Genomic DNA, 27457 nt, shown 5'->3' on the forward strand with positions numbered 1-27457 from the left:
AAGATTTCAAAAATATTACCTATTCCGATCCTGAAAATCAAAATCGGAGACTACCCTAACTGCCAAAAGAAAGATCAGGGAACCTGCTCCAAATTTCGTTCTCCTTCACACTCTCGCTCTCGATCTTTGCTTCGCACTCTCGCTCTCAATCTCACTGGCGCTCTCGATCGTGCTCCTCCTCTGCTTCGCACTCTCACTCTCAATCACACTAGCGCTCTCGGTCGTGCTCCTCCGCTCCTTGAATCTCTCTCGTTTCAACAAATTCTAGTGTTGGGTTTGTTATTCTCTATTTTGAGGTGAGTCTAATAGAGGAGAAGAAGAACTACTTTTCGTATTATTTCTTATTTTACTGATTTTGATCCAGATTTAAATCATGCATATGTAATTTTAATTTAGTTATAAAATGAAAACATACACCACCAACTCTCCTCTGTTTCTATTTCTATTTCTCACTCTTGCAATAATCTCCAGGGCTTTCCAGCAATATATAATAGTCCATACTTTGCGCGAAAATAGATGACGTAAACTGGCATTCAACGCCAGTTCCATGTTGCAGTCTGGCGTTCAGCGCCAGAAACAGGTTGCAAGTTGGAGTTCAACTCCAGAAACAGCCCAGGCACGTGAGAAGCTTAAGTCTTAGCCCCAGCACACACCAAGTGGGCCCCAGAAGTGAATTTCTGCACCAAGTATCTTAGTTTACTCATCTTCTGTAAACCTAGGTTACTAGTTTAGTATTTAAACAACTTTTAGAGACTTATTTTGTATCTCATGACATTTTTAGATCTGAAATTTGTACCTTTTGGCAGCATAAGTCTCTAAACCCCATTGTTGGGGGTGAGGAGCTCTGTAGCGTCTCGATAAATTAATGCAATTATTTCTGTTTTCCATTCAAACACGCTTATTCCTATCTAAGATGTTCATTCGCGCTTCACTATGAAGAAGGTGATGATCCGTGACACTCATCACCTTCCTCAATCCATGAACGTGTGCCTGACAACCACATCCGTTCTACATCAGATTGAATGAGTATCTCTTAGATTCCTTAATCAAAATCTTCGTGGTATAAGCTAGAATTGATGGCGGCATTCATGAGAATCCGGAAAGTCTAAATCTTGTCTGTGGTATTCCGAGTAGGATTCTGGGATTGGATGACTGTAGCAAGCTTCAAACTCGCGAGTGTTGGGCGTGATGACAAACGCAAAAGAATCAATGGATTCTATTCCGACATGATCGAGAACCAATAGATGATTAGCTGTGCTGTGACAGAGCATTTGGACCATTTTCACTGAGAGGATGGGAAGTAGCTATTGACAATAGTGATGCCCTACATACAGCTTGCCATGGAAGGAGCCTTGCGTGTGTGAAGAGGAGTACAAGAGCAAAGCTAAAATAAAGAGACAAAGTATCTCCAAAACTCCAACATATTCTCCATTATTGCACAAATAAGTATTTATTGTATGCCCTTTGACTTTTTACAATTAAAACGAAAGAACCCTATTGGCATCCTGACTAAGATAAACAAGATAACCATAGCTTGCTTCAAGCCAACAATCTCCGTGGGATTCGACCCTTACTCACGTAAGGTATTACTTGGACGACCCAGTGCACTTGCTGGTTAGTTGTGCGGATTGCAAAAGTGTGATTGCAATTTCGTGCACCAAGGAGAGAGACTCTCTCTCTCTAAAAACCTACATCTAAAACCTAAAAATGTGTATGAATGAATGATGAATGATGGATCTCCCCCTTCCAACTACACTCTGCAGCCACTAATCAGTATTTTGAGCCTGAAACTGGGTTAAAAGCAGCCCAGAATTCACTCGCAGCGAATTTATTTTACTGTGGCATGTGACGCTCGTCACTACCAGCTTCTGAAATACTCAATTTCTTGTGTTCCTTCCACTTTTGCATGCTTCCTTTCCATCCTCTAAGCCATTCCTACCCTATAAATCTTGAAAACACTTAACAAATATATCACGGCATCAAATGGTAATAAGAGAAGATTAAAATTAGCAATTTTAAGGCCAAAGAAGCATGTTTTCAATCATAGCACAAATTCGAAAGGATTTATAAAACCATGCAATTTATATGAATACGTGTAAGAATAATTGATAAAATTCACTTAATTTAATACAAAATAAACCATAAAATAGCGGCTCATTATAGGCGCATAAAACAAGAAAGTAAAGAAAAGCAATTAAAGATTGGAGAAGAGATAATATATGGAAGCAATTAAGGTTTTGGAGATGTTTATCTTTCTGGATTCATACTTCTTACTAACTATTTTAACAATGAATGATTAATTCTATGGCAAACTGTAAGTGATTAAACCCCAATTCCTTGGTAATTTAATCTTCTCTGATTCTCATCAAAAGTCAGGGTCAGTGGTCATTCGATTTGAATGAGGGTGAAGCTCAGCATTCTAGTTTATACCACGAAGACCCTAATCACCCCAGATCCTAGCTGAACAGATGTTCTCATGTCCCTAACAAGTTATGGATTAGCCGTCTAAGAGATGTATTCTCAAGCTATACTTCAATACTATCCTGTCAGGGACTCGCAAGAACTCATGTAGAAAAAGGGATCATACTTCCGTTTCACCCAGTTTCATTTAGATTGAAGAATAAAAATATATCTTAGAATGGAATCAAACATATATTAAAATAGAAAAGTAATAATATTAATCCATAGAAATAAACAGAGCTCCTAACCCTAACCAAGAGATTTAGTTGCTCATGACTTATAGAGGAAACAGAGTAAAAAAAGTAAAAGAACATCTAAAGTAATGTCTCCCCTCCTGAGAGCATGATCTCAGGAGGAAGGAAGTCCCTAATTTATAGAAAAAATCTCTAAGAATAAATCTAAAATTCAAATTCAAAATTAAATGAAAACAAAAGATATTGTTTGTAATTAAAAATTACAAAAAGAAAATAAAATAAGTTAAGAAGTGCTAAATCCGCTTGATAGGCCCAAAGAGAAGTGATTCGGACTGTTGGGGACGTTGTACTTCAGGGGTGCACGTTAAGCGCCCAAAGGGGGTCGACATTAGTGCATTCTGAGGTCCCCTGCTGGCGTTCAATGCCAAAAAGGGTGTCCAACGCCGGGAGGGGGTGCTAGTTCTGTCCCTTTTGGGCGCTAAACGTCAGGCTCAGAGTTTAGCGCCAGTTTTGGCAGTGATTCTGGAAGAAAAGTATAAACTATTATATATAGTTGGAAAGCTCTGAAAGTTGGCTTTCTAATACCGTTGAGATTGTGTTAATTAAACCTCTATAGCTCACGTTATGCTCATTGAAATGCAAGGAGGTAAGGACTGATAGCATCTACTATTCTTTCTTTGTTGTTGCACAAGACTTTGCCAAATTCGCCCAACGTAATATACCACAAAGAGGATTTTTGCACTAAAACTTAATAAAATTTAACTAAAAACGACTAGAAAATACTAGGAAAAAAGGTATAATAAGATATTCACTTGTCAATGTCATGGTTTGAGTGCAAAGATTTGAACCTGATTAATAGATTTTCTGCAAATCAGAATTGATATGATTTTTACAAGAAATTTCTTAGGTTGGTTCGAAATCTAATATCTAGGAGCAAAGCCTTCTCCTATTTTTGGATATCAATTTACCATGCATCAAAATCTTACAATGAAAGAAACTAAAAAAAACCTTGAACATAAAAATGACTAGAATTTAAACTTGTTGAAAAGATTAACTGCGAAGCATAAAGTACATAATTTTAAAGAATAATGAAAGAAATGATAGAAGAAAACCTACAGAAATTTGACTCAAAGCAAAGTCTCAAAAAGTCACTAGAAATGTGAGAATTTGTATGAGAAATTTGACTCAAAGCAAAGTCTCAAAAAGTCACTAGAAATGTGAGAATTTGTATGAGTGTGTTTCTGAAAACAATTTCCAACTCTCAACCCTTATTTTCTATCCTATTTATAAATATGTTCATCCAATCCTCTGATGACACTTGTCGAGCGACCTATGGTTCAATGAAATAATCATTCCCGCTAAAACACATCGCAAAAATTGCTCTCTTGACCACTTTCATCACTTCTTAGAACCTATTCTGCCACTAGATCAATCTCATCCTCATTGTCGATACATCATATACTTGTATTTCTCCGGCTTGATTCATTAGTCGAACCCCTCCTCAACTTTAATATATATCGATGGCCTAACTTATTATTTTGTCGGTTTTTAGCAAATCGATGGTGGTTCGAATAGTTTGAGAGCGAAACTAACTCTTTTTTTGCGAGTACCAATTTTCTAGAAGTGTATCAAAGTTCCTCGAATTAGACGGGATTAGAAGAAAATACTGAAAATACAATAAATAAAAGGTTTTGAAGATAAAATTGACTGGAATTGAAATGGTTTGCATTGAATTTAAATAAAGCAATAAATGCATTCGATTAGATCAAAGGACTTTGAATTTCGAAAATAACAATACGGAAATGTAAAATTGAACATGGAACTTAAATGTTGCTTGAAAGATAAATTTGCGAGAAAAGTAAAGTTTGCAGAAAATGTAAATGGAAAGTAAAACAAGTGTAAAGAACCCTACAAAAAATTAACTCAAAGCAGACTCAGAAAGTCTCTGAGATGTGAGTATGCATGAGTAATTTCTGAAACAAAGTTTCAATCTCTGTGACTTCGAGCCTTCTAGTATTTATAGCCATTTTTTTAACTGATTAATTTGAAATGAATCTCTCACGTGTAAAAACGTAAATAAGCGTTCTACTCTTTTGCCTGATCATGTGACAATTTAAAAAGGATTTTCAATTTCAAAGTTTTGGATCTTCTTTGTTGAATACCTCCTCAATTTGTTAAGTTAATCAGACTCTTAATGTTCTCAAACACATGTCTCCTTCGATGGCAACTTCTTTTCGAAAGCTCACTTAGTTACTAGAACAACCTCCTCCTTCGAATTCAATTTGACAATTTGTCTTGACCAACAACACCTATCGACCTGCCAGCATTTGTGGAGTAACAGAACCACACTATAGTTTTTTTTTCCTTTTTTGTTTTACATTATAATTAAGTGATTGAAGATCAAATACTGAGGTGGATGAAAGTGGCTCGGAAGAAGAGCTTTGTAGCAATATAAATAGACTTATGAAACAAAAACTAAGCCACCAGAATATTCAGAAAACACGACAACACAAGGTGAAGAAACGTATCAATTTGTTTTCTTAAGAAAATTACAAGTGTGTTGAATTGATTGTATTATTACAGAAGGTATCAAATATAAGATATACATCTCAGAAAATATTAAGAATGATAGTATTCTTTTATTCTCTTTTTTCTCTCTTTACCCTCCTTAATATTTTACAACAAATAGATATAGCACATTCTTAACTCATCATAAAAACTAAATGTCCCGAGCATATTATTATTTTTATATTTTCACCTTACGTAAAATGATATGAGCGCCATATTGTGGATGAAGTGTAGCCATAACCATCGGAGCATGAGTATATGCCGGAGAAAGTTCAAATGAAAAATGTTGTAGAATCAATGATAAAGCCATCTTTGCTTCTAATAACGAGAAGTTTTGTCCGATACAGATTCTAGGACCCCATCCAAATGGAAAAAAAGAAGCTTTGCCATTTGTTGCCTTAAAAATTCCTTCTGAAAATCTTTCAGGATCGAATTCCTTTGCATTATCACCCCAAAGTCCAACATCATGGTGAACCAAAACAATTGGCAAGTAAATTTGGACTCCTTCAGGCAAATTTAGGTCCCCAAGTTTCATATCTTTGCCGGTATTTCGAGTAAGCCCAAGTACTGGTGGATATAACCTGAGAACCTCATATAATATCATAGTGACCTGGTTTAAGAAATTTATATTAATAATAAGTATCGAACAATGAGAGTTCTATTTATTATCTTAATATTTAAATAAGTAAACATTTAAAAACTATATATACATTTATCTAAATTCAGTATAATTTTGTATCACAAATCTATAAATCTAGTAATTTATGATTTTTATAAGTGTGATTGTTGTGGATACCATGAGTCCATGACCCCCTAGTCTCCCATTCACCTATTAGAGTCAACTAGTGAGCTAACCTTTTTCAAGCTAAATACTAGTTAATTTTTTTAACAAATTTTAAATTTTAAACTCTAAATTTTAAACATAAAGTTTTAAATCTTAAATTTTATACTCTAAACCTTATGTTATCCAAAAATAAATATTAAAAAAACAAATTTATAATAAAAAAATTGACTAATGTTAATTAAGGTGGCTATGCTTTATGATAGGTATTACCTATTTACCCACATGATTTACGGAGGTAGGTAAAATTGATATCTAACTTCAAATAAGTAATATCAGAATACTTACAATTTTAAGGCGATTTAAGCCATCAAGGTGTGGTTTTTGGCTACCAAAGACCTGAAAGACTTCTTCCCTTGCTCGAGCTTGCCAATGAGAATGCTTACTGAGTAACACCATGCTCCAAACCAGTAAAACTGAAGTCGTCTCTTGTCCCGCAAAGTAGAACAATTTACATTCATCGATTACATCTTCAAGACTCATTCCATTATTCTTATTCTTTCCATGCTCTTCAATTTCCTTATAATTTGATTCCAACAGTATACCCAATAAGTCATCTTTAGTTGTCTCACCTGCTTTTAGTGCTTTCTCTTTCTTATTAATTATATCCTTAAGTGAAGTTTTTATTTCTCTGTGAATTTCCTTCATCCTCCTATTGACAGGAGTAGGTAAAAACCTGCAAATAAACATCATTAATATTGTGATTATTTCGATTTTCTAGTACCATCAGCAACTAATAGTGATAAACCTACTAAAATTTTGGTATTTGAAATTAAAATTATATATTTAAATTAAATCCCTAATAGTTTGATTAGCTTTTCAAAAATATATTAATCTAAAATAATAAGTGAATTTTTAATTGTTCTTCTCTTTTTCATTTTTAACACAATTAAATATAGATTTTTTCTATAAATATTTAACTATTCATTATCTCTTATTTAATTGTCTCCAAATTCATTATAACCTTTATTATTTTTTATTAAATTTTTTTATTTATTTTTTATTTTAAGATCTTTTTGTTTCAGTCGATATTTTTCAATTTGACAGGACAAAAATTAATCCGTTGCAGATCAAAGTTTTATTTAAAAGTTTAACATTGACCAATAAATTACTACATGTACAAAAAAATTCGAATCTCTAATATTACCAGACTAATGAATTAATTACAAAACAATCCTAAGTTAGTCATACATATAATAAGATAATGAGTGACTTTAGGTTGTATTTAAAAAAAAAAGACTAATAACTTAAAGACAAAAACTAAAAGATACAAAATAAATTAAACCTCTTTATTGTGTTTGTAATAAAATTACTTGATATTTTGTATTATTTAAAATAAATATAGAAATTAAAACAAATAAAATTTGTTAGCCCATCCACCTTTTCTCATTCCCCTTCTGTCACATACCTAACCTTCCCCTCTTCCGGTGAGAAGCTGTTGGACCACTACATGCTCAATTCGGAGCTTGATGCTTTCAACGAGTCTCTAGTGTTCGACGATTTTTTGGTGATTCCCAAAGAGCAGGGCATGTCAATTTGCACAGAGATTCTCAATTAGGAAAAAATAAAAATTAAAAGAGGGGTGTGTGTTTGATTTCCCTCCTCTTTGGAGTTCTTGTTATCATTCTTGGGTGCTCAAGGGTTACTGGGTAATAATGTGATGTGTATGTAGGAAAAAGATCAAAACATGGAGAATGGAGCGAATTGGAGTTTCCTCAAGAAGAAAAGGGGACCATGCTGGCTGGAAGGTAGAGTGGTACACTTTGAATTTCAAGAGTTTAAAGAGTGTATTTTCAAAAAAATATTATTAAAATTTTAGTTTTGGTTTCCATAAATTTCAATCTAATATATCTTCACATTTTAAAAGTATTGAAGGGTATGTCTTAAAATTGAAATTTTAGTTTTACTTTCTAATTAACAAACATAATATTTAGTCTTAATCTCTCAATTTCAGTATTGAGAAACAAACACAACCTTAGAGACATGAAAAAGAAATAATGATGATTACATTTTTGAATTTTGATTTAGGTTGATGATCTCTGACGAGGAATAGTAGTGGAAGAAGGTTGAGAGTTGTTTAATATGTAAGAGACAGATAAATAAAAATATGTTTAAATATTTTGTATTTATATTTATGTTTGCACCAAACAAGATATAAAGAAACTTTTTCATCTCTGTCTCTAGTTTTTTCGTTTCTATCTCTTTATTTTTGTATTTCTGTCTGAAGATATAATTCAAATAGTGTCAAATTGTGTGTGTTTGTTAAAAGTAAATGTCATTTGCTAATGGTAATCTTGCATTAGTTAATTATAAGCTAGGTTTGATATGTAAAGTAATCTTACCTCCATCCGGGAATGTAAACTGTCATTATAATTTCCATTGTAAGTTTAAGCTGCTCTTTTTGAAGTTCAAATATTCGTATTCCTTCTTCGTAACTACTTCCAAATGCTGCGCGAGAAATGACATCACTGGCCATATTTTGAAGAAAAGGCCACACGTCAATTTCACAGCTTCCATTCGATGACAACATTTTCTCCCATTTATTTATCATATCATTGCAGCTTTTGAAGAATATTGGTACCATAATCTGCAAAGCAAGATAGAAAAAATAAGTCAAATAAGGTTCTTAAAAAAATAAAAAAGAAAAATGTGTTACTTGGTAATAATGTATATGCAAGTTATCGCAAACTATGCCACATCAAAATTGAGGAATGAAAAAATTCCATGCTCATCATTTCAATTCAGATATATGTAGTGAAAATAACCTTCAACTTTTCTAAATGAAATGCAGGGTTGATTATTCTTCTATGTTTGCTCCACTTCTCACCGTCATGACCAGCAAGACCATTAACCAATAACTTGATCAATGGATTTGTATCTGGCTTCGGAAAATCATAGACCTTGTTGAATACATCTTTGATTAGCTCAGGATCTGTGACAATCACTCTTGGTGTTCCTCCAAACCAGAAAAAAGAATTATTCCCTGTATAATACAAAGGACTGTATAAGAATTATTTTGTTAGAGAAATAGTTACTAGTAGATATTTATGCCACCTAGGTGGGTTTTGTATAAAATGCTAATCTACAATGTAAAAATGTGAGAACTTTTATTCTATAGCTACTTGAATTAGTTTTAACACCAACACTTCATTATTCAAAGTTCTCTCTCTTTCTCTTTCCTCAGTCTCTCTCATATCAAATTTTGGTCAAATTTTGGTAAGAAAAAAGTTAGACAAAAATATAAGAGTCTTTAAATGGCTATTTTATTGGCTATCCAAAGAAATCTAAAGGGTATATTTTTTATTATCCAAACCATAGTCCAAGAATTGTAGAAACTAGTAATGCAAAATTCTTTGAAAATGGTGAAGTTAGTGGGAGTGAAAATTATCAAAATGTAGAAATAAAGGAAATTAAAGTTTATGTTCCTATACATGTTAGTGTTCCTTTATCCACACCTATTCAAAGAGTTGTTCCAACTATTGTCGAACACATTAATAGTGATGAACAAGATTTGAATGATAATGCTCCCAATAAAGAAATTAACTCACAAATATCAGAAAGAAATAAATTTCAAGAAATACCATTGAGGAGATATCAAAGAAAAAGAAAGTCAGCTATTTCAAACTATTATGAGACTTATTTACAAGAAGAAGATATTGGAATATCTAAAGATTCAGTTTCATTTACACAAGTCATAAATAGTAATGATTCAGAAAAATGGATTGATGCCATGAAAGAAGAGTTAAAATCCATGGAAGATAACAAGGTTTGGGATATTGTTGCATTGCCAGAAGGTGCTAAATGTATTGGTTGTAAATGGGTCTTCAAAGTTAAGCGAGACTCAAAAGGCAATGTTGAACGATATAAAGCTAGACTTGTTGCTAAAGGATTTACTCAAAAAAATGGTGTTGATTATAAAGAAACATTTTCACCTATTTCTAAGAAAGATTCATTGCGTATTATTATGGCACTTGTGGCTCATTATGACTTAGAATTATATCAAATGGATGTAAAAACTACCTTTCTGAATGGTAATCTTGATGAAGAAGTTTATATGGATCAACTTGAAGGTTTTTCAACTGAAGGAAAAGGTCGTATGGTGTGTAAACTTAAGAAATCAATATATGGACTAAAACAAGCCTCACGACAATGGTATATTAAGTTTAATAATACCATTCTTTCTTTCGGTTTTGAAGAAAATGTTGTTGATGTATGCATATACCGAAAGGTCAGTGGGAGTAAGTTTATCTTTCTAGTCTTATATGTTGCTTGCAACAAATAATTTGGGAATGTTGCGTGAGACTAAAGAATATATTTCTAGAAACTTTTAAATGAAAGATATGGGAGAGGCATCCTATGTGATAGGAATTGAAATTTTTCGTGATAAATAGGATTGTTAGGATTGTCTCAGAAGGCCTATATAAATAAAGTTCTAGAGAGGTTCAACATGAAAAAGTGTTTCGTAGGAATTGCACCAATTCAAAAAGAGGACAAGTTTAGTCTTATGCAATGCCCAAAAAATGATATAGAACGGAAGCGAATGGAAGGAATTCCATATAGTTCTGTAGTGAAAAGTCTTATGTATATACAAACTTGCACAAGACCGGATATTAGCTTTGCAGTAGGAATGTTTGGAAGGTATCAAAGTAATCCTAGAATGGATCATTGGAAAGCTGCAAAGAAGGTTTTAAGATATCTTCAAGATACAAAGAATTATATGCTCATGTACAAAAAATGTAGCCAATTAGAAGTAATTGGTTATTCAGATTTAGATTTTGGTGGATGTGCTGACACAAAAAAGTCTACATTTGGCTACTTATTCTTATTTGGAGAAGCTGCCATATAATGGAAAAGTTCCAAGCAAAGCATTGTAGCAACATTTACTATGGAAGCAGAATTTGTAGCAAGTTTTGAAGCTACAAATCAAGCTTTATGGCTGCGAAATTTTATTTCAGGACTTGGCATTGTTGACTCAATTGCTAGGCCATTGAAAATTTATTGTGATAATTTTGCAGCAGTATTTTTTTCAAAAAATGATAGATATTCTAAAGGTGCCAAACATATGGAAATAAAGTACTTTGACGTTAAGGAAGAAGTTCGAAAACAAAGAGTGTCCATAAAAATATGTTAGAACAGAACTTATGATTGCTGATCCATTGACTAAAGGATTGCAACCAAAGACATTTAAGGAACATGTACATAAAATGGGTCTTGGTTCTTCTAAATGATACTAACACTTTGAGCTCCCTATGTTTATCTATATGTTTTCTGAACAATGATAGTTTGTTGTTTCTAATTAAAGTAATATTATTTTATGAGTTATAACATAATGATCTAGAAACTTTATGGGACCGATATGAAATTTTGTGTTATTTATGTAACTTGTGTAGTAAGATGCTAGTGGTTGTAGTATATGGAAGAAAATGTGTTTCATATTAAATACATGACTACCATAACTCACACAAAGTATTTTATCATATTAAAGCAATTATGTAACGTGTGAAAACATGATTACAGTTAGGCCAAGTGGGAGAATGTTGGAAGTTTATTGTAATTTAAATTTCTGTTGTGGCCTAATTGTAATTATCTATAAACTATTAATGATTTAATCTCATCCGTTAATTTTAATGTTTGATGGACGCATTAGATTTAAAGATAATAACACATAAAATGTGGTCCTCTCTCTGCCTCTACACACGACGTTTTACAGTTTTTACTCACTGAAAAATATTAAGAAACTTCCATCTTGATGAACGTCTAGAAGAAAGAAAAGAGAGAGAAACCAGTGTTGAAGTTCAACTCTATTGTAACTAAAACTTTGCAAAATCAGTTTTAAAGTTTAATTCTACCATAATCAATACTTGTTATGACAACCAATCCAGGTATGAAAATCACAATTTTTAAAATCTTAATTAATGCTTCTGCTAAATTAAGTTTACATTTACCACATTATTAACACACTGCCAACTTTAGATTGTTCTGGTGATTGAATTTTTTGAAGCTTTTTAGAGCAAAAGTGAAAGAATTTCTTTTGATACCATGTTAATTCAGAGAGTTGGAGAAATGAATGATGGAAAAATCAATGAATTTCATTGAGTTCTTTTTGGTTTATATACAAGAAATGAGAAGAACTTGCTTACTTGGTTTAACAAGCTAAGTAACATAACTAACTTCAACTAAATTTTCAATTGACTAACTTGCCTAACCAATTAAATATAGGAGCTACTTAGACAAAGACACTTAAAACGTTTTTTTTAAAGATATTTTTAAATAATTAAAATTCAATACATATAATTCATTAAACTATATTATTTTTATTAAAATTAAATCAGATAAATTGATTTAGCAAAAAAATTGATAAATTACACCTTGAACCGGTCTAAATTAATATTTTTTTATAAAAAATAATTACAATACTTTATAATAAAAAATAACTAAAATATTCTTATATATATATTAAAAATCCTAAATTTTAACCCTTTTCTTTTCTTTGTGCCGTTATAGGGTTAGAATTTAGGGTTTTCAAAATTAAAAAAATATTATAATAAGAATATTTTAGTCATTTTCTATAATAAGATTATTGTAGTCATTTTTTATAAAAAAGAATATTAATTTAGATCGGTTTAAAATTTGATTTATCAATTTTTCAGCTAAATTAATTTGTCTGATCTAATTTTGACAAAAGTAATATAATTTAATCAATTATATGTATTAAATTTTAATTAATAAAAAAATATTTAAAAAAAACATTTTAAATATCTTTATCCGAGTGACCTCTATTAAATATATCAGGTGCTAACAATCTGATTTTGTGATTAACATTTATTGAAAATTAAAGTATTTGACTAGAATTTCTTAAAAACTGATTTGAGATATTAATTATATATTAAAGATAGTAATATCTTTTTATTTTCTTTTTATTTTCAAATTATGACAAAATTCATTGCACAGAACTCCAGAGTCCAAAGTATGTCCAGAATACGTAGCATATTTGTTTGCACGTATGTGGAGAACACAATAAAATAATTCGGGTTAATACTCAAATTTGTTTTCGAAAAATAACCTAATCTCTAAATTGATCCTCAAAGTATTTTGTTAGATATATTAGTTTTCAAAAGATACAATCATAAGTTAAATCAGTCCTTTCATATGTTAAATGATATATGACATATCATATTAAGCGTCATATTACATAATGACATAATAATTAATGTCACATAATTAACGAAATCTTTCTATATGTAACGAAATGGAGGTTAGCATGAAAATTAAATATATATCGAGAAGATCGAGATAAGTCATTATATTACCACTACAATCTTCATGCTATATAATTAGTAAAAAGAGGGAATAATAACTATCCTCAACATAAAAAAATATTAGTAAAAAATATTTGGGTTTTGATCGGAAAATTGATTAAAAACTAAAAATGCAAAAACTTTGAAATATTTAATATATATTGAAAATCTAAACTTTTTAGTTTTTATAAAAATATTTTACTTTTTGCTTCTTAAGAATATTACTAGTTATTAACTGGATAAATGAAATGAAACTTGTTGAAGTCATGGCTTGCGTTGCGTGTGGTCTTTGCAGTGGCGGAGTTTGAAATAAAATTTTGGGGGGTCAGATAGAAAATAATTGTGAAGAAGTTTTTTATATGAACTCATTTAAGATAAGTTCATCTAACCTCATCTCTTTGATTTTGGTGATATTACTAAATTTAAAGCCGTTTTTCAGTGTTTCGTTGTAAAGAATTAAAGTCAAACTCATCAGATATAACTCTTTAAACTTTTGAAGGTTGTATCTCACTTTCTTCGTGATTCATTCAAGTAGAAGAACTATCTACAAGGGTTAATATTGTAAAAATTATATGTTCTCCTTCTTAAATATTAGCCTTCCTCTTAAAAATGTATCAGTTCTTTGATTTTTCATTATTATTTTATACAAAAATTTGAATATATCTTGTAAAATATGTAAAAAAGAAATTAAAAGGATAAATACTAAAATTTATAATATTTATTAAATTTTTTTTATCAATTTATACAAATACAATAATATCAATACTTATTGAATATTCTAATATTTTTTAGCATATAAAAAATTAAATTAAATAAACAGTAAAATATAAAATAATATTAAATTACATAAATAAAAAAACCTAATTTTTTTATATTTGAATTCAAAGATAGAGAGAGTGTTACTTATTGAATAGAGAGAGCTGTAAAATGTGAATACACTTAGTTCAGTCCAAATCTAATAAGGTTTGAATATTTAAAACTAAAAATTATTGTGCAATAAAAGCAAGAGATAAAAATTAAACTTTGATATTTTAAGTCATAGTAAAGTATTTGAGTCAACTGAATTATTTTTTATTTTTTAAAAAAATACTACTAATTTTTTTAACAAAAATTTGGGGGGCCGTGACCCCTCTTGTCTTAACTAAGCTCCGCCCCTGGTCCTTTGTTTTCGTGTGATGACGAGTTTGTATGTCGTTGTCATTGTTTCTAGTCCAAAGAACCAAGATACGCACGAGTTTGTATGTCGTTGTCATTGTTTCTAGTCCAAAGAACCAAGATACGCACGAGTTTGTATGTCGTTGTCATTACTTGTGTTTTCAAGTTAATTGAAGATGGCTTACGAGTTACGTCCAAGAAACAAGTTTCCGATTGACATTATTTCTCTATTATTTATATCTTTTTTGTCCATATCATATGACTTAGAGACACTGATGATTTCAATAAAAAAATGTGATGTTTGTTATTTTTGTGTATATTTTTTATAACTTTTATATTTTGTATTAAAAGTGATTAATAAAAATAAAAAATTTATCTTTAATATTATATAAAAAAGTATAAAAATATACATAAAAAATAATGCATATATTATTTTTGGTTAAAAATAAAATCAAATACATGTCTTCTTTTATTTGACTATACAACATGATAAATACACAGATTACAAGACTTGAATATATATATAAAGTAAAAGTAAAATATTTAAAATTTATTAAATATTATTTTTTTATCTTTTTTAATAAATTAGACAGCGTATGTTAGGCACATAATATTTATCATATATATATATGACATTTTGCAAAAGAAGAATGGATGGTTACGTATCAAGGAAAAATGTCCTTGCTTCAACTCAAGTCCAATTGGTTAACAGTTGATCTCATCATGAGCCCATCAAATTCGGGTTGGACACTACTCCTTTTAACTCTAATCTTAAATAACCTTGTTATCAGTAAATCCCCCTTTCTATGACTATCTAAGACATATTTATATAAACCAATAACTCGTATAGTTTTTTCATATTCATCCCAGAAATTATGAATTTGAATTTTTTTATTTTCAGTAAACCAAAAAAACACATATTCATATAATGTTAAAGTTGTCGCTATAAATTAAGAGATAAATTAATTTTGATATATAATAATTTTATACGTAATATTACATTATTAAAAAATAAGTTTTTTAAATTCATATCCTAAAAAAGAATTTAAATTTTTTAAACTTTATATTTTTATNTTTTTATTCTTAAATAATTTTTTTCATACTTTTTTTAATTTTATCCATAAAATAAATAATAAAAAAATCACTTTTATTTTTTAAAATAAATTTAAAATTTAAAGATTCAAATTTAAAAAACAATATAATTTGATAAATATATAAAATATTTTATAATATATATTAGTGTATATCAAAAATTAAACTCCTAAAAAATATACGATGACTTAATATAAAATAAAACTGAATTTAGATATTACAAATTCCATAGCTAATAATTAGACATATCGTACCGTATTCGTTGAAGCATTGTAGGACATAAGGCTGCGTACGAGGAACAATATCGTCATCAGAGGTGTTCATGGGTTTGGTTCTTGCTTCCCTTTGCATCTTCATAAAATCTTTCGAGTCTCCAACTAGAACCTTATACGGTGTGCCTCGAAGGCCTTGATCTCTTAGCAACCTCTCAAGCTTCTTTGGCCTCAGCCATAACCAATTGAGGACCCTCCATCCCCATGAAAGCAACACAACTACTGTGGCTGCAGCAATAACAATATTAGTGGACCATGCTATTTCCATTTTCTTGTTTTCTCTCTCCGATATGTTGAAAAATAAAAATAAAGACAAGAAGATTTTATAGAGAAGGAAGCCAAGTGTTTCACGGAAAATAATATATGGAAGAAGTTAAAACTTCTGGAATTTCGGTGGAGATAATTATGAGACCTGCTGGCATGCTGCAGTACCATATACATTTTTATATTTTTTTATATAGAGAAGGAAGCCAAGTGTTTCCTCGTCGCTCGATATTTTCAAGGTACAAATAATGTGAAATATTGCTACTTGATTTGTATGGTAATTAAAAAATTTATGATTTTGCTACTAGTAATCTCGGTATTTGATGATAATAAGAATATAAATAAAAAAGTTTTGTTGGAAAAAAAATTAAAAGATGATACATTTAAAATTAGAATTTAATTTTAATACACAAATATTATAATTATAGTAAAATTTTTTATTTTGTGTTTTTAGTGAGCGCCATTTAGATAAGTTGAGTAACCATTATAAAACTCTTTTAAATATTATAATTGTGTTAAATACACATTGATTGAATAAATAAATAAAATTTAAGCGATAGGCTGGGTAAATAACAAAAGTATCTTACATAACTATATGTTTAGCCATATAAACCCAGAGGTCTATTAATGAAGTTTTAAATATTTGAAATTAGATTAACATATAAAAAGTATATTAATCTAGAACTATAAAAAATAATTTATAATTGCTTTAATTTCATCATCTTATAGTTTTAAAGAGTGTTGCATAATATTTTAGTTATTAACAACTTGATCAATTCTATCTATATAAAATTATGTAGTCAATTTTTCATCCAACAATTGCAAAGTTGAAGAAAAAAATTTCTTTCTATTGCTGCATGCTACGTCAAAATCTAGGGTTTTATACGAATTAGATTGGATTGGATATAGCTTAAAATTTTAGTTGATTTGTACTACACTCATTAAATTAGATCGATATTCGTATTTTTTGAGATCAGATCTGATCCGATCTAATCCACATATTTACAGATTGAATAGAATCGGATATCGTATATTCGCATAATTCAAAAAAACTGTTTTAAAGTCTTGTTTGGCTATTTTTTTAAAAAATGTCCAAAACATCTATTTTTTTTCCTGTTTAAATCTATTTACTCCTAAAATATTATTAATAAAAATTCTCTTGAATAATAAAAAAATAATAATAACACAAAATATCATAAAATTTATAAAACAACACACTAAATAAGCAATTCAGCATATTAAAACAAGTTTTAATTGAGATATCTTTTTCAATTGACACTATATCAGCAACCATTCATTTCTATTAAGAAATAGCAAGTGAAAAAAAAAATTAGTAAAACATGGTAGAATAATTTGAAAGAAGCAATGTAAATTATTATATACCAATACAAGCATTAGTGAATGCTCTCGGCTTCAGACTCACTTGTATTGTTAGTAAACACTTGCTTATTATCAGCTATTCTAATTTTAAACAAGTGAACAATCTTACAATTAAATAAACCATATTAATTCATAAATCATCAGTGTAGCAGTGCCATATGACTACAATTAAATAAATTATATAAACACTCAGTACCATATCAGTTTACAATTAAATAAATCATTCTACCTTTCAAACAAATAAATCATATGACTGCAAAGATTCATTGAGTTGATTAATAACATTATTGATGCAATATTTTCAAACCCTCAGTGCCATTCGTCGACCAATATAAATTCTATCTTTTAACTTAGATAATTTTTTTTAGTGATCTTCCACACATTTTATAGAGTCTATTACACAATAATACAATAATTTTATTACTTTAATCTATAAGCATTTATATACAAATAATATTTAGATTATTCTGATACTTTATTATTTAAAAATTAAAATTAAATTACCTGATGAGTTGAAGACGATGGAAACAATGAAGATGAAGGAGCCGTGGTCTGACAGGGCCACTAGAGGAGACGACCACCACCGATGAAAGAGACGACCACGCCGTTGGAGGAGACGACCGCATCGTTGGAGGAGACGACAAATGCGCTGAGTCGCTGATGAAGGAGACGACCACCGCGCCTATGAAGAACAAGACCACCGTCCACTGCGTCGATGGAAGAGACAACGAGCGTGCAGCTGGAGGAAATGACAAACTTAGGAGACGACAGAAGAGACGCGACGATGAACGAGCGCCAATGATGGAGGTGGAGCCGATCAGAAGTGAAGTGAGTTTGATAGTAATGAGACAGTGGGAGCGTGGAATTAGGTCTGGTGAGAGTCTAAGAGAGGAGCGGGAGAGCCAGAGAGCAGCATGGTAAGAGAGTTAGGTCACATTAAGGTTTACTTTTTTTTTGGTCTACAACACACACCAACTCACACACCTACTTCTACTATTACTCTATTAGCATGGTTCTATATTCCTCCATGAGAATTTGAATCCGGTGCAACTCCAAGTGAGGCAAACAAAGTTGCCATATGATCCAGGTCTCGACTGCGGGTTTACTTTCTTAAACTATACTATTTATATGAGATGTGCGGATATGTAGATCTGCGGATATTACTGTCAAATCTGTAATCTAATCCTACCATAGTGTGAATCGGATCTGTTCTGATTCGATGGCTCTGCGATTCGGATATATCCACAAAATTCATATCAAATGTAGATAATTAATGCAAATATGCGGATATTATCCAATTTATATGTATTCCTACAAAATCTATAGAATTAGATAAATTACCTTTTTTGTCAACAAATGTTTGAAAAAAAAATCAATTATCATATTTATATTTAAAAATTTATTAAAGGGAACGAAGTTGGACTTATTGGAATTTTCGAGTAATAATTAGAAGTTATAATTCATTCTCCTAATTTCTCTTATTAGTAGTTAAATAGGTAAAAATTTAAATATATATTTTTTAAATATTAAAAAATAAAACAAGAGGCTGCAGAGTGGAGTTGAAAGAATCATTCGTTCACATTTCATTCATTTACACTCGTAGGTTCAGATTTCAGTCTTATTTTAATTTAGCTTTTTTTTATTTTTATTTGTTCTAGTACTTTAGTTATCTACTTCTCTTATTGATTCCTTTATTTTGCCTATTTAGTTTATGAACTCTTGTGTTACTTTTAATTTCCTTTTCAATATAATTTTATGTTTCCATGTCTTTTTTATGTTTGCCTTGGTTTCTCTTATTGCTTTCTTGCTTGTGTTGGTTATAACTTTTATTAATTCTTGCATTTTATGATATTTCTCTTTATTGCATTTTATGTGTTTGATGAAATGTCTCTTTTAGTTGGGTTGGTAAATTTTTCTATTCTTGACTTGGGTTGGTAACTTGGGTGACCTTGAGTTGCTAATACCCAAGTGATTGATGGTTGATGTCTATTGACACTAGCATTCACTAATTTGATTAGTGAGTGGCTAGGACTTATGGATTGGGATTGATGAAATTCATTTGACCTTCCTTCAATTGTTAGAGAATGACTAAATGAAATTGATCTCTACAACTATCATATTGTGGTTAGTGACAAGGATAGAGATCCTTAACCATTAACGCTTGCCAAGACCTTTTTACCATTTGTGTTTTCCTTACTTTTTTGCTATTTACATTTCTTGTTTCTTATTTCAAAACCCAAAAAGAAGTACATCATAACCAATAATCAACACATTTCCCTGTAATTCCTTGAGAGATGATTCGAGATTTGAATACTTCGCTTTATTTTTATTGGGATTTGTACTTGTGACAATCTAATTAAACGTTGATTGAGGTTTAATTGTTGGTTTAGATTTATACTTGCAACCAAGTTGTTTTTGAGAAATTCTTGTGTCATGGGCGTTGCTTGAGAACTCGCACTTCATTACCAGGCGTTACTAACGCCCAAGTGTGTGCTTGCCTTGGTTCATGTTGCATTACCAGCGCCATCTTGAAGGGCGCTTCAACAAGTGGGCGTTAGCAACACCTTGGGTAAGTATTCCATGCATGCTTCATTTGTTCCATTGCTTCACGTTGGCGCCGTTCTTGGAAGGCGCTTCATATGTTGGTGTTAGAAACATCTAGGCAACGCTTGCTTTTTTCTTCATTGCTTTACGTTGTCATATGTTCACACTCCATGCATGCTTCTCTTGCTTCGTTGATTGCCGTTAGTAACGCCTATTGGATGCATGCTTTATTCATTATTAATGCCTCATGCATCATATGGCTTTCATTGATTAGCGCATGCTTCCTATAGCTTCATTGATTGGCCTCATGCATGTATGCTTTGTTCATTATAGCTTCAGTAATCCGTGCATGCTTGCTTTGTTTATTGGTGTTAGTAACGCCCTTCCCTTGGCGTTAGTAACGCCTTCATGCATGTTTCCCTTGGCATTAGTAACGCCTTCATGCATGCCTCCTTTGTTCACATTGCCATTTGTTGCTTGTGGCTTGGTAATGCTTTAGTACACGCTTTAGGGGCCATGCTTTCAAAAGCGTAGTCTAAGACTCTAAAGCGTATCCTAAACTTCAAAGCGTGTCCAAAATTTTTTCTTTTTTTTTTTGTGCTTTTTGCTTCTTTTTTTTTTTTATCATTTTCTACAAAATTAATCAAATTAAAGTGATCAAAGTAATATACAACTTAAGCACCAAAACACTCCATAATTAAGCATTATGTATTGATTTCTTATATAAAAAAGCATAAAAAAACACAATATGATAGGCATTCATCGGCTATGAGAAAAAGAAATGCCGATATATTAGGAAGGAACTAAAAAGATTAGGGCGACGTGTGTTGAAGAAAGATGTATGTAGTTAATCTATACCTCATATAATTCTAGAAATTATTGCTATCAGATCAAGACTTTTGTAAACAAACATACATTTTTGTTCTAATTTGGTCGACCGCAATTGAGTTGCGAGTAAGCTGGTTAAGGTGTTAGAAACTTGGACGGACTTGACACTAAAAGAGGTTAAGGTGTACATGTGTCAAGATTATAATGTGCAATTTCATTATAAGATAATTACAAGAACTTTGGAGACTACAAGAAAACAAGTAATTGAAAAAGAGGGAGAATAATATAGTAAAATACAAGACTACTCGAGTGAACTATTAAGGAGCAATCCAAGTTCCACTGCAATTATGTGGATCATATCTCAACCAGAGGGTCAGTCACTATTTGATAGGCTTTACATTTCTCTTGAGACTTGTAAACTTGGGTTCAAGGCTGGTTGAAGGTGATTGATTGGCCTTGATGTGAACCATGCCTTGATGGATGTTTTCTACCATTGTGTAACCTTGTTAATTATAGACAAAAATAATTCTAGTGAATGACACTAGTACAGCAAAGGTGGCTTTTATTGTGAACTTTTGTGAATTATTAAATTTTTTTCCTTCAGTTGAATCTATATGTTATATTTAAATTTTTATTTTTATGCAAAGACAAAAAAGAATAAGAATATATAAGATGCCAAAAGTAAGAGTCTCGCTCAACTTAGAGCATGTTAAAGATATTGATTTATCTCAATCTGCACCTTAGAATGATGAATCTGTGAATATAGGATTGATATTTATTGACCATAATTTACTTATTTTTAGTGTTGAAATAGTTATCTATGTTGTGTAGACTACTCAGCAAATACTCTCACCTCCTGGTGGGCTCAAAATGAAGCAACTCATTATTGTGAGGTCTCCAATACCACCAACTTAAAACTCTCCAGAGTTACTTGGAGTAACCAGCTCAGCGACATCCATAAGCATGTTTACTTTCATATTAACACCTAGTTTTAGATCTCTAACTAACACGTGAGGAGATTTATTAGCGGACAATAAATACCAAGTGAAGAATTATATGTATTTTGTTGATTTATAAGTGAAGAATCATATGTATTTTTTGAACTCAATTATCTTTTGTTTCATTAATAGTTATAAGCTTATGAGCCGATATATAAGTTAAAAAAATCAGCATGTTAGAGTCATATGTATTTTGATATTGCACAAACAATCTCTTACTTTTTACTAGGTTAATTATATTAGATTATGTAACTTTATTGGATTGTGCTTATAATTTCATTGCTACTATCTTATGACACGTATGAAAGACCTATTGTAAGAATTTTTTCAGATTAATAAAACATATATTTTAGATTTAACTTATAATTATTTTGTACCCAGATCTTTACATATTCATCCATCAAAAGATGTGATTATATATTTATAGTATAGTCCAATTTCTTTAAATACAATATAATTTTATATTAAGGTGATAGTGAATTCATTATCATAGAATATAATCTTACATGGGTTTAGTTATATCTCAAAAATATTACACTGCAGCATAATTACCACAACAAACTAAAAATAAGGTTATGTCACCTACTTGGGGGCATACCTAAAGGCGAATGTAATTAGGATACTAATTATATCTAAAATTATAAGCCTAAAATATTTGTTATCATCTACTACTTTGAGATTTGATTTGTTTCTAAATTTTTAAATTTAATTTCATGTCTAACTCCTTCACTTTATATTCTAACTCCTATAATCTCTTTTCTATTAAAATAGTATTCTTAAAAATAATGTCTTCATTAGTATTTTCTTTAACTAATACATTTAATCACTTGAAGTACTTATAATATAGAACTAGTGTCTGAAAATTGAAAATTTTAATTGTAAAAATACAAAAAATTATGTAAATTTTTCAAAATTAAAAAATATACAAAAAAATTAACTTCATACAAAAATTATTTATATTGTAATTAGGGCATCTTATAAAGAACCTATTTGAGTTAAGTCTTTTATAAAATTGGAAGAGAATCACATAAGTGCCACAATAATATCTTGAAGATATAATTTTTTTTTATTGCCTAACATTTTCAGAAAAAAAAAATAGTACAGCTCCTATTGTCTCTACCAACACTTTAATTACACAGAGTGCAACTCGTAGTTTCTGAAAAATGATCTCTATGACTCAAGGTGTTAATAGTAATACCGTTAGGGTTGAGTATAAGGAGAAAGAGGCATCTAAGGTTCAACAATGGGCTGCTGATGGTCTTCTCCTTTAAAGAGACAAAGTTGTATTTTTAAAGAATTATCAAAGGTCGGATTGGATATGCTATTAATATATTAAGTTTGGATAAACAACTTAATTAAATTCTTTTGAAAAAAAAGAGTTTAAAATATAAAAATTTATATTAAAAACAACTTACAAATAAATTATTTTTTATTTGAATTTTTATGATAAAAGTACCTCTATTAAAGTTGTTTTAATAAATAGAAGTGATAAAATAATTTTTGAGTAGGAGAGAAATAAATTTTTTTTTTTAAAAAAACTCTTGATCAACTTTTTGCAAAATTAAAAATATATTTAAAAAATATACTAAACAACATTAATATAATTTTTTATAAATTAAAAGCCTAAAATATTAGTTTTTAAAATTTTTCAAACAGATTCTAAATCTAAAGTAACACTTAACACATACATCAAAATCTTAATGTACCATGTATTTATATTCCGTTAATGTTAGAGATATATTATTGACAAAGAATTAATTTATTCCACATGATTAAATATTAGTTGAGATTGATTATTTTGAGTGAAAAAAATAACTTTCTTAAAAAATAAAATACTTTTATTTAATTTAAAAGTCTGTTAAAAATGGTTGTTTGAAAAGATTTTTAATTTATACTCTGACATTTTTTTTAAAACATTTTTTTCAAGAGCGAATCCAAACCCAAAAGACGGAAAAACTTTTCTGTTTAATAATTAATAGGAGCCTCGGCCCTCCAGGTTCTTCGAAAACATTGTCACGATCATGATGGGTATTCGCTCAAGAATTAAGATTATCCAAACAAACACACATTGTCAGTGAAAGCACCGAACCGCAATCAAAGCTCACCGGCGGAAAAGAGAAGACTTTGAAGTTGAGAAGACTCTCATTCGGCTGCCACTGCCGCTTGTGGTTCGTCTGCTTTTCTGTGCTTGTCCATCTTCAAATGAAGCTAGCCTTAAGCACTGTGTATTGCCCCCATAGATTCTCAAATTTGTTTAGACCTTCTGTTTTCACCGCCTTGTGGAGTCCAATTTGTTCTTCAGAGCTATCATCATATTCTCCCACTTATGTGAAACCCCAATTTCATGTTCCACTCTTTCTGAGGCCACCAATTTACTCAGCCAAGTTATGTGACCTCAGAAAATGGCGTGATTGGGCCGAAGGCGTCGCTTCTTCAATTGGTTCGTCTTTTGTTCAGTCAGATAATGGCCCAGACTCGAGCATTCTTTGCAGGGAGCTCAAGTGGCTCATTGAGGATGTTGTTGAAGACCATTCACAGTTTCCACAAACGGGTTTGGAGAACGGCGATGACGATGATATGAGGGTGAAAATGAGGGCTAATTTAGAGGAACTTTATGGTCTATGGAAGCAGAGGATTACTGAGAGGAGACCCTTTCAGTACATAGTTGGATGTGAGCATTGGAGGGACCTTGTTTTGAGTGTCCAAGAAGGGGTCTTGATTCCGAGACCGGAGACCGAACTAATTGTTGATTTTGTGTGTGATGTGGTGTCAAACAATGAGGACTTGAAAAGAGGGATGTGGGCTGATTTGGGTACAGGAAGTGGCGCCATTGCCATTGGTATTGGTAGGGTTCTTGAAAATGCAGGGAGGGTTATTGCCACTGATTTAAGCCCTGTGGCAGTTTCTGTTGCTGGTTACAATGTGCAGAGGTATTGCTTAAAGGTTAGCGATTATAGCTTTGACAACCCATGATTTAAGTTTTCTTTTTTTTTTAATTTATTGCTTTTAAGCCAAGATTGTAAGAGATTTCAAGATGACTTAAATTCCTTTTGGTGGCTCTCTGCATCCAGGTTTAAGTTTTGTGCATTTTTTTTGGTATGGTCAAAACTCAAAACTCAATATTGAATAAGATGCAAGGCCATGGAAACTCAGGATTACTGAAGATGCCTTATAGGTTTGAATGCCTTTATATCCAGTACATCTCGTTATGCAAGAGCTCTTTTTTGGGCTCGTGGTGCAGGCAATGCACAAATTCATCATAACTTATGCTGAAACTTCCAATTAATTTTTAGAGAATGGGAGAAATAAGGATTATACATTAAGCAGCTTGACGATAATTCCTTTGATACCATGTTATGAACCAACTTTCCGAAGAAACTTAAGCTGTTGGATCGTGGCATACAAATGGTTGTCTCTAGCTGTTATTATTAAAAGTTGTTCATTCGATTGCAGAAAAGCAAAATAATTCAAAATTGTTTTTCAAATGATTGTGATTGATCATTTGTTTCCCATCTTCTTTCAGAATATGTTTTCTCTGCAGACCTTTATTGCTTCCCTTTAGATTGTTTTCGGTCACCGTATGAACCAATTCGTTATCCACTACAGGAAAAAATTGAAATAAAGGAAGGATCTTGGTTTGAACCGTTGAAGGATATGGAAGGAAGGCTTGCGGGTCTTGTAAGCAACCCACCATATATTCCGAGTAAAGACATCTCTGGCCTCCAAGCTGAAGTTGGTAGGCATGAACCGAGAGTTGCATTGGATGGAGGTATTGATGGTATGGATGCTCTTTTCCATCTTTGTGATGGTGCTGCTTTGTTCTTGAAGCCTGGTGGATTTTTTGCCTTCGAGGTATGGTGGACATTTTTGCCCCCCTAGAAATTCGAATTCTTTTGTTTCTTCTTGTGCTTTTGCTTCCGCATAAATAAAATAATAAAAAGGTATCCATAACCATAACTATAACCAATAATTAGATGAGAATTTGGTGAGCAGTTGGTGGATGGAATTTGTGAAGGCTAGCAGTAAACCTGTTTGTGCGTCTGTTTGACTGTTCACCATTGCATAGATACATCAATAGAATTCTTCTTTACAGGATGCCTAAAGGTTTTGATCATGCAATTCTCTGCAATATGCGCCATTGTTTACTAAACTATTTTTACCTAAATAGCATCATCAAACTTGAGGTCTAGAACTCGAGTAAAATTTCTTAAGAGTAATTTGTACCAGTAGATAACATGGATCACAGGGCTTCCAGTTCTGCTAATATTTTTCTAATAAAATTCCTAGTATTATTATTCCATTTTGGGTGCCTAGGTTACACCCTTTGGGTGCAGTCCTTCCCTAGACCCTGCATAACACGGATGCTTGCACACTGAGCTGCCCTTTTGTATTTTATTTTTATTCTATTTTAATTTATACATTGCAGTAAATCTGGTGCCTTCTTAGTATCCGGTTAGAGTCAAGGTCTTAATAGTAATTGGCAATTCTGTGAGACTGAGGCATGCAAGGCATGAGTGAAGGGTTGTGTAACTGAATTTGCCTAGCTGACAAGTTTTAGGGAGGGAAGAGTTTTGGCTTCTCAAACTGCCATACCCATTTATTTTATGATTTCAGCATTAATTCCAATGTTCTTTATAGTTTTGTTCTTCCTAGTTTGATTATTATCCATGAGTACCAGTTTAGTTTGCACATCTCTTGCAAAATTAAAGATTCTCTTTCATCATATCAATATATAATCAGAAATGGACAAATGTGGCAAGTCCCTTGGTGGGTTAACTAGTGGTCTCGGGTTCAAATATTGTGAATGGAAAAAGACCTTCTCTGGGAGACCTCAACCCTCATTCATGAGACTCCAATTAGGTTGGGTCGGTTAGTCGGTTCTTGGTAATAAGACTCGAATGCTGGTGGTTCAACACACACACACACACACACACGTGTTTATGTGTAGTGGGTCATATTACAATCAGCTTTCTTTAGTATCTTTGAATGGATAGGATTATAGGAATGCTAGAATTTTCAAGTGGACTTGTTTATCTTTAGAGAACATTTGGGATATAGTGTTTGCTTTCCTAAACTTTGTGTTGTATTTGGCAAAGGGCCGTTATGTAAATGTCTTGGGATCCTATGTGACTTTGTGTTGCTTCTGACTGTTTCTACAACAATTTGTGTCTGCAGACAAATGGTGAGCAGCAGTGTAGGACTCTTGTTGAATATATGGAAAACAATAGAGGTGGAAGCTTACACAATTTTGAAATACGTTCTGATTTTGCTGGCATTCAACGATTTGTAATTGGATTCCATAAATAGACAACTTTTGAGTTACAAAGTACATGGTTATTTATATTTATTTTGGCTCAATGGTTCCTCCCAATTGTTGCAAGAAGTATAACACGTTATGCTTTATATTTGTGATGGTTATGCTTTAGATTTGTGGTGGTTTCCACTTTTCTCTGAGTTTTTGTTAACCCATGGAGCAACAAGGAGAAGCGCCAAATCACCAAATGGTACATGTATAATTACTTAACACCTAGGATGTAAAACAGAGGTGGCGAGGTGTTATGAC

General features: G+C 31.3%; 2 protein-coding genes across 4 annotated transcripts in view; one reads left to right on the plus strand and one right to left on the minus strand.

The window, feature by feature from the left end:
• The window catches only part of LOC107458634 (cytochrome P450 72A68), a 30604-nt gene extending 14372 nt beyond the window's left edge, over nt 1-16232 (minus strand). For 2 of the 3 annotated variants that reach the window (XM_052252101.1, XM_052252100.1), the window contains exon 1: nt 16033-16232. In XM_052252101.1, the coding sequence (XP_052108061.1) occupies nt 16033-16148 (116 nt within the window). In that variant the 5' untranslated portion in view covers nt 16149-16232. Of the gene's footprint in view, nt 1-5153; nt 5833-6351; nt 6740-8405; nt 8651-8828; nt 9047-15862 lie in introns of those variants that run through there. The other variant, XM_016076852.3, reaches the window with a different exon arrangement.
• Nucleotides 16233-23837: 7605 nt separating this feature from the next.
• On the plus strand, nt 23838-27375 carry LOC107458654 (uncharacterized). The gene is made up of 3 exons (XM_016076877.3): nt 23838-24837; nt 25501-25746; nt 27070-27375. Exons 1-3 carry the CDS (start codon nt 24097-24099, stop codon nt 27199-27201), a joined length of 1119 nt encoding a protein of 372 aa, XP_015932363.1. The 5' UTR covers nt 23838-24096; the 3' UTR covers nt 27202-27375.
• Nucleotides 27376-27457: the final 82 nt, after the last annotated feature.

This window comes from Arachis duranensis, chromosome 7, assembly GCF_000817695.3.
Source record: "Arachis duranensis cultivar V14167 chromosome 7, aradu.V14167.gnm2.J7QH, whole genome shotgun sequence".
Lineage (NCBI taxonomy): Eukaryota > Viridiplantae > Streptophyta > Magnoliopsida > Fabales > Fabaceae > Arachis > Arachis duranensis.

What these genes read in the sequence shown, in the direction of transcription:
- LOC107458654 (XM_016076877.3), top strand. Translation starts at nt 24,097, where the DNA reads ATGAAGCTAGCCTTAAGCACTGTGTATTGCCCCCATAGATTCTCAAAT. An exon ending in TGCAGAGGTATTGCTTAAAG is followed by an intron (nt 24,838 to 25,500) that starts GTTAGCGATTAT and finishes TATCCACTACAG; the next exon opens with GAAAAAATTGAAATAAAGGA. An exon ending in GTGGATTTTTTGCCTTCGAG is followed by an intron (nt 25,747 to 27,069) that starts GTATGGTGGACA and finishes TTGTGTCTGCAG; the next exon opens with ACAAATGGTGAGCAGCAGTG.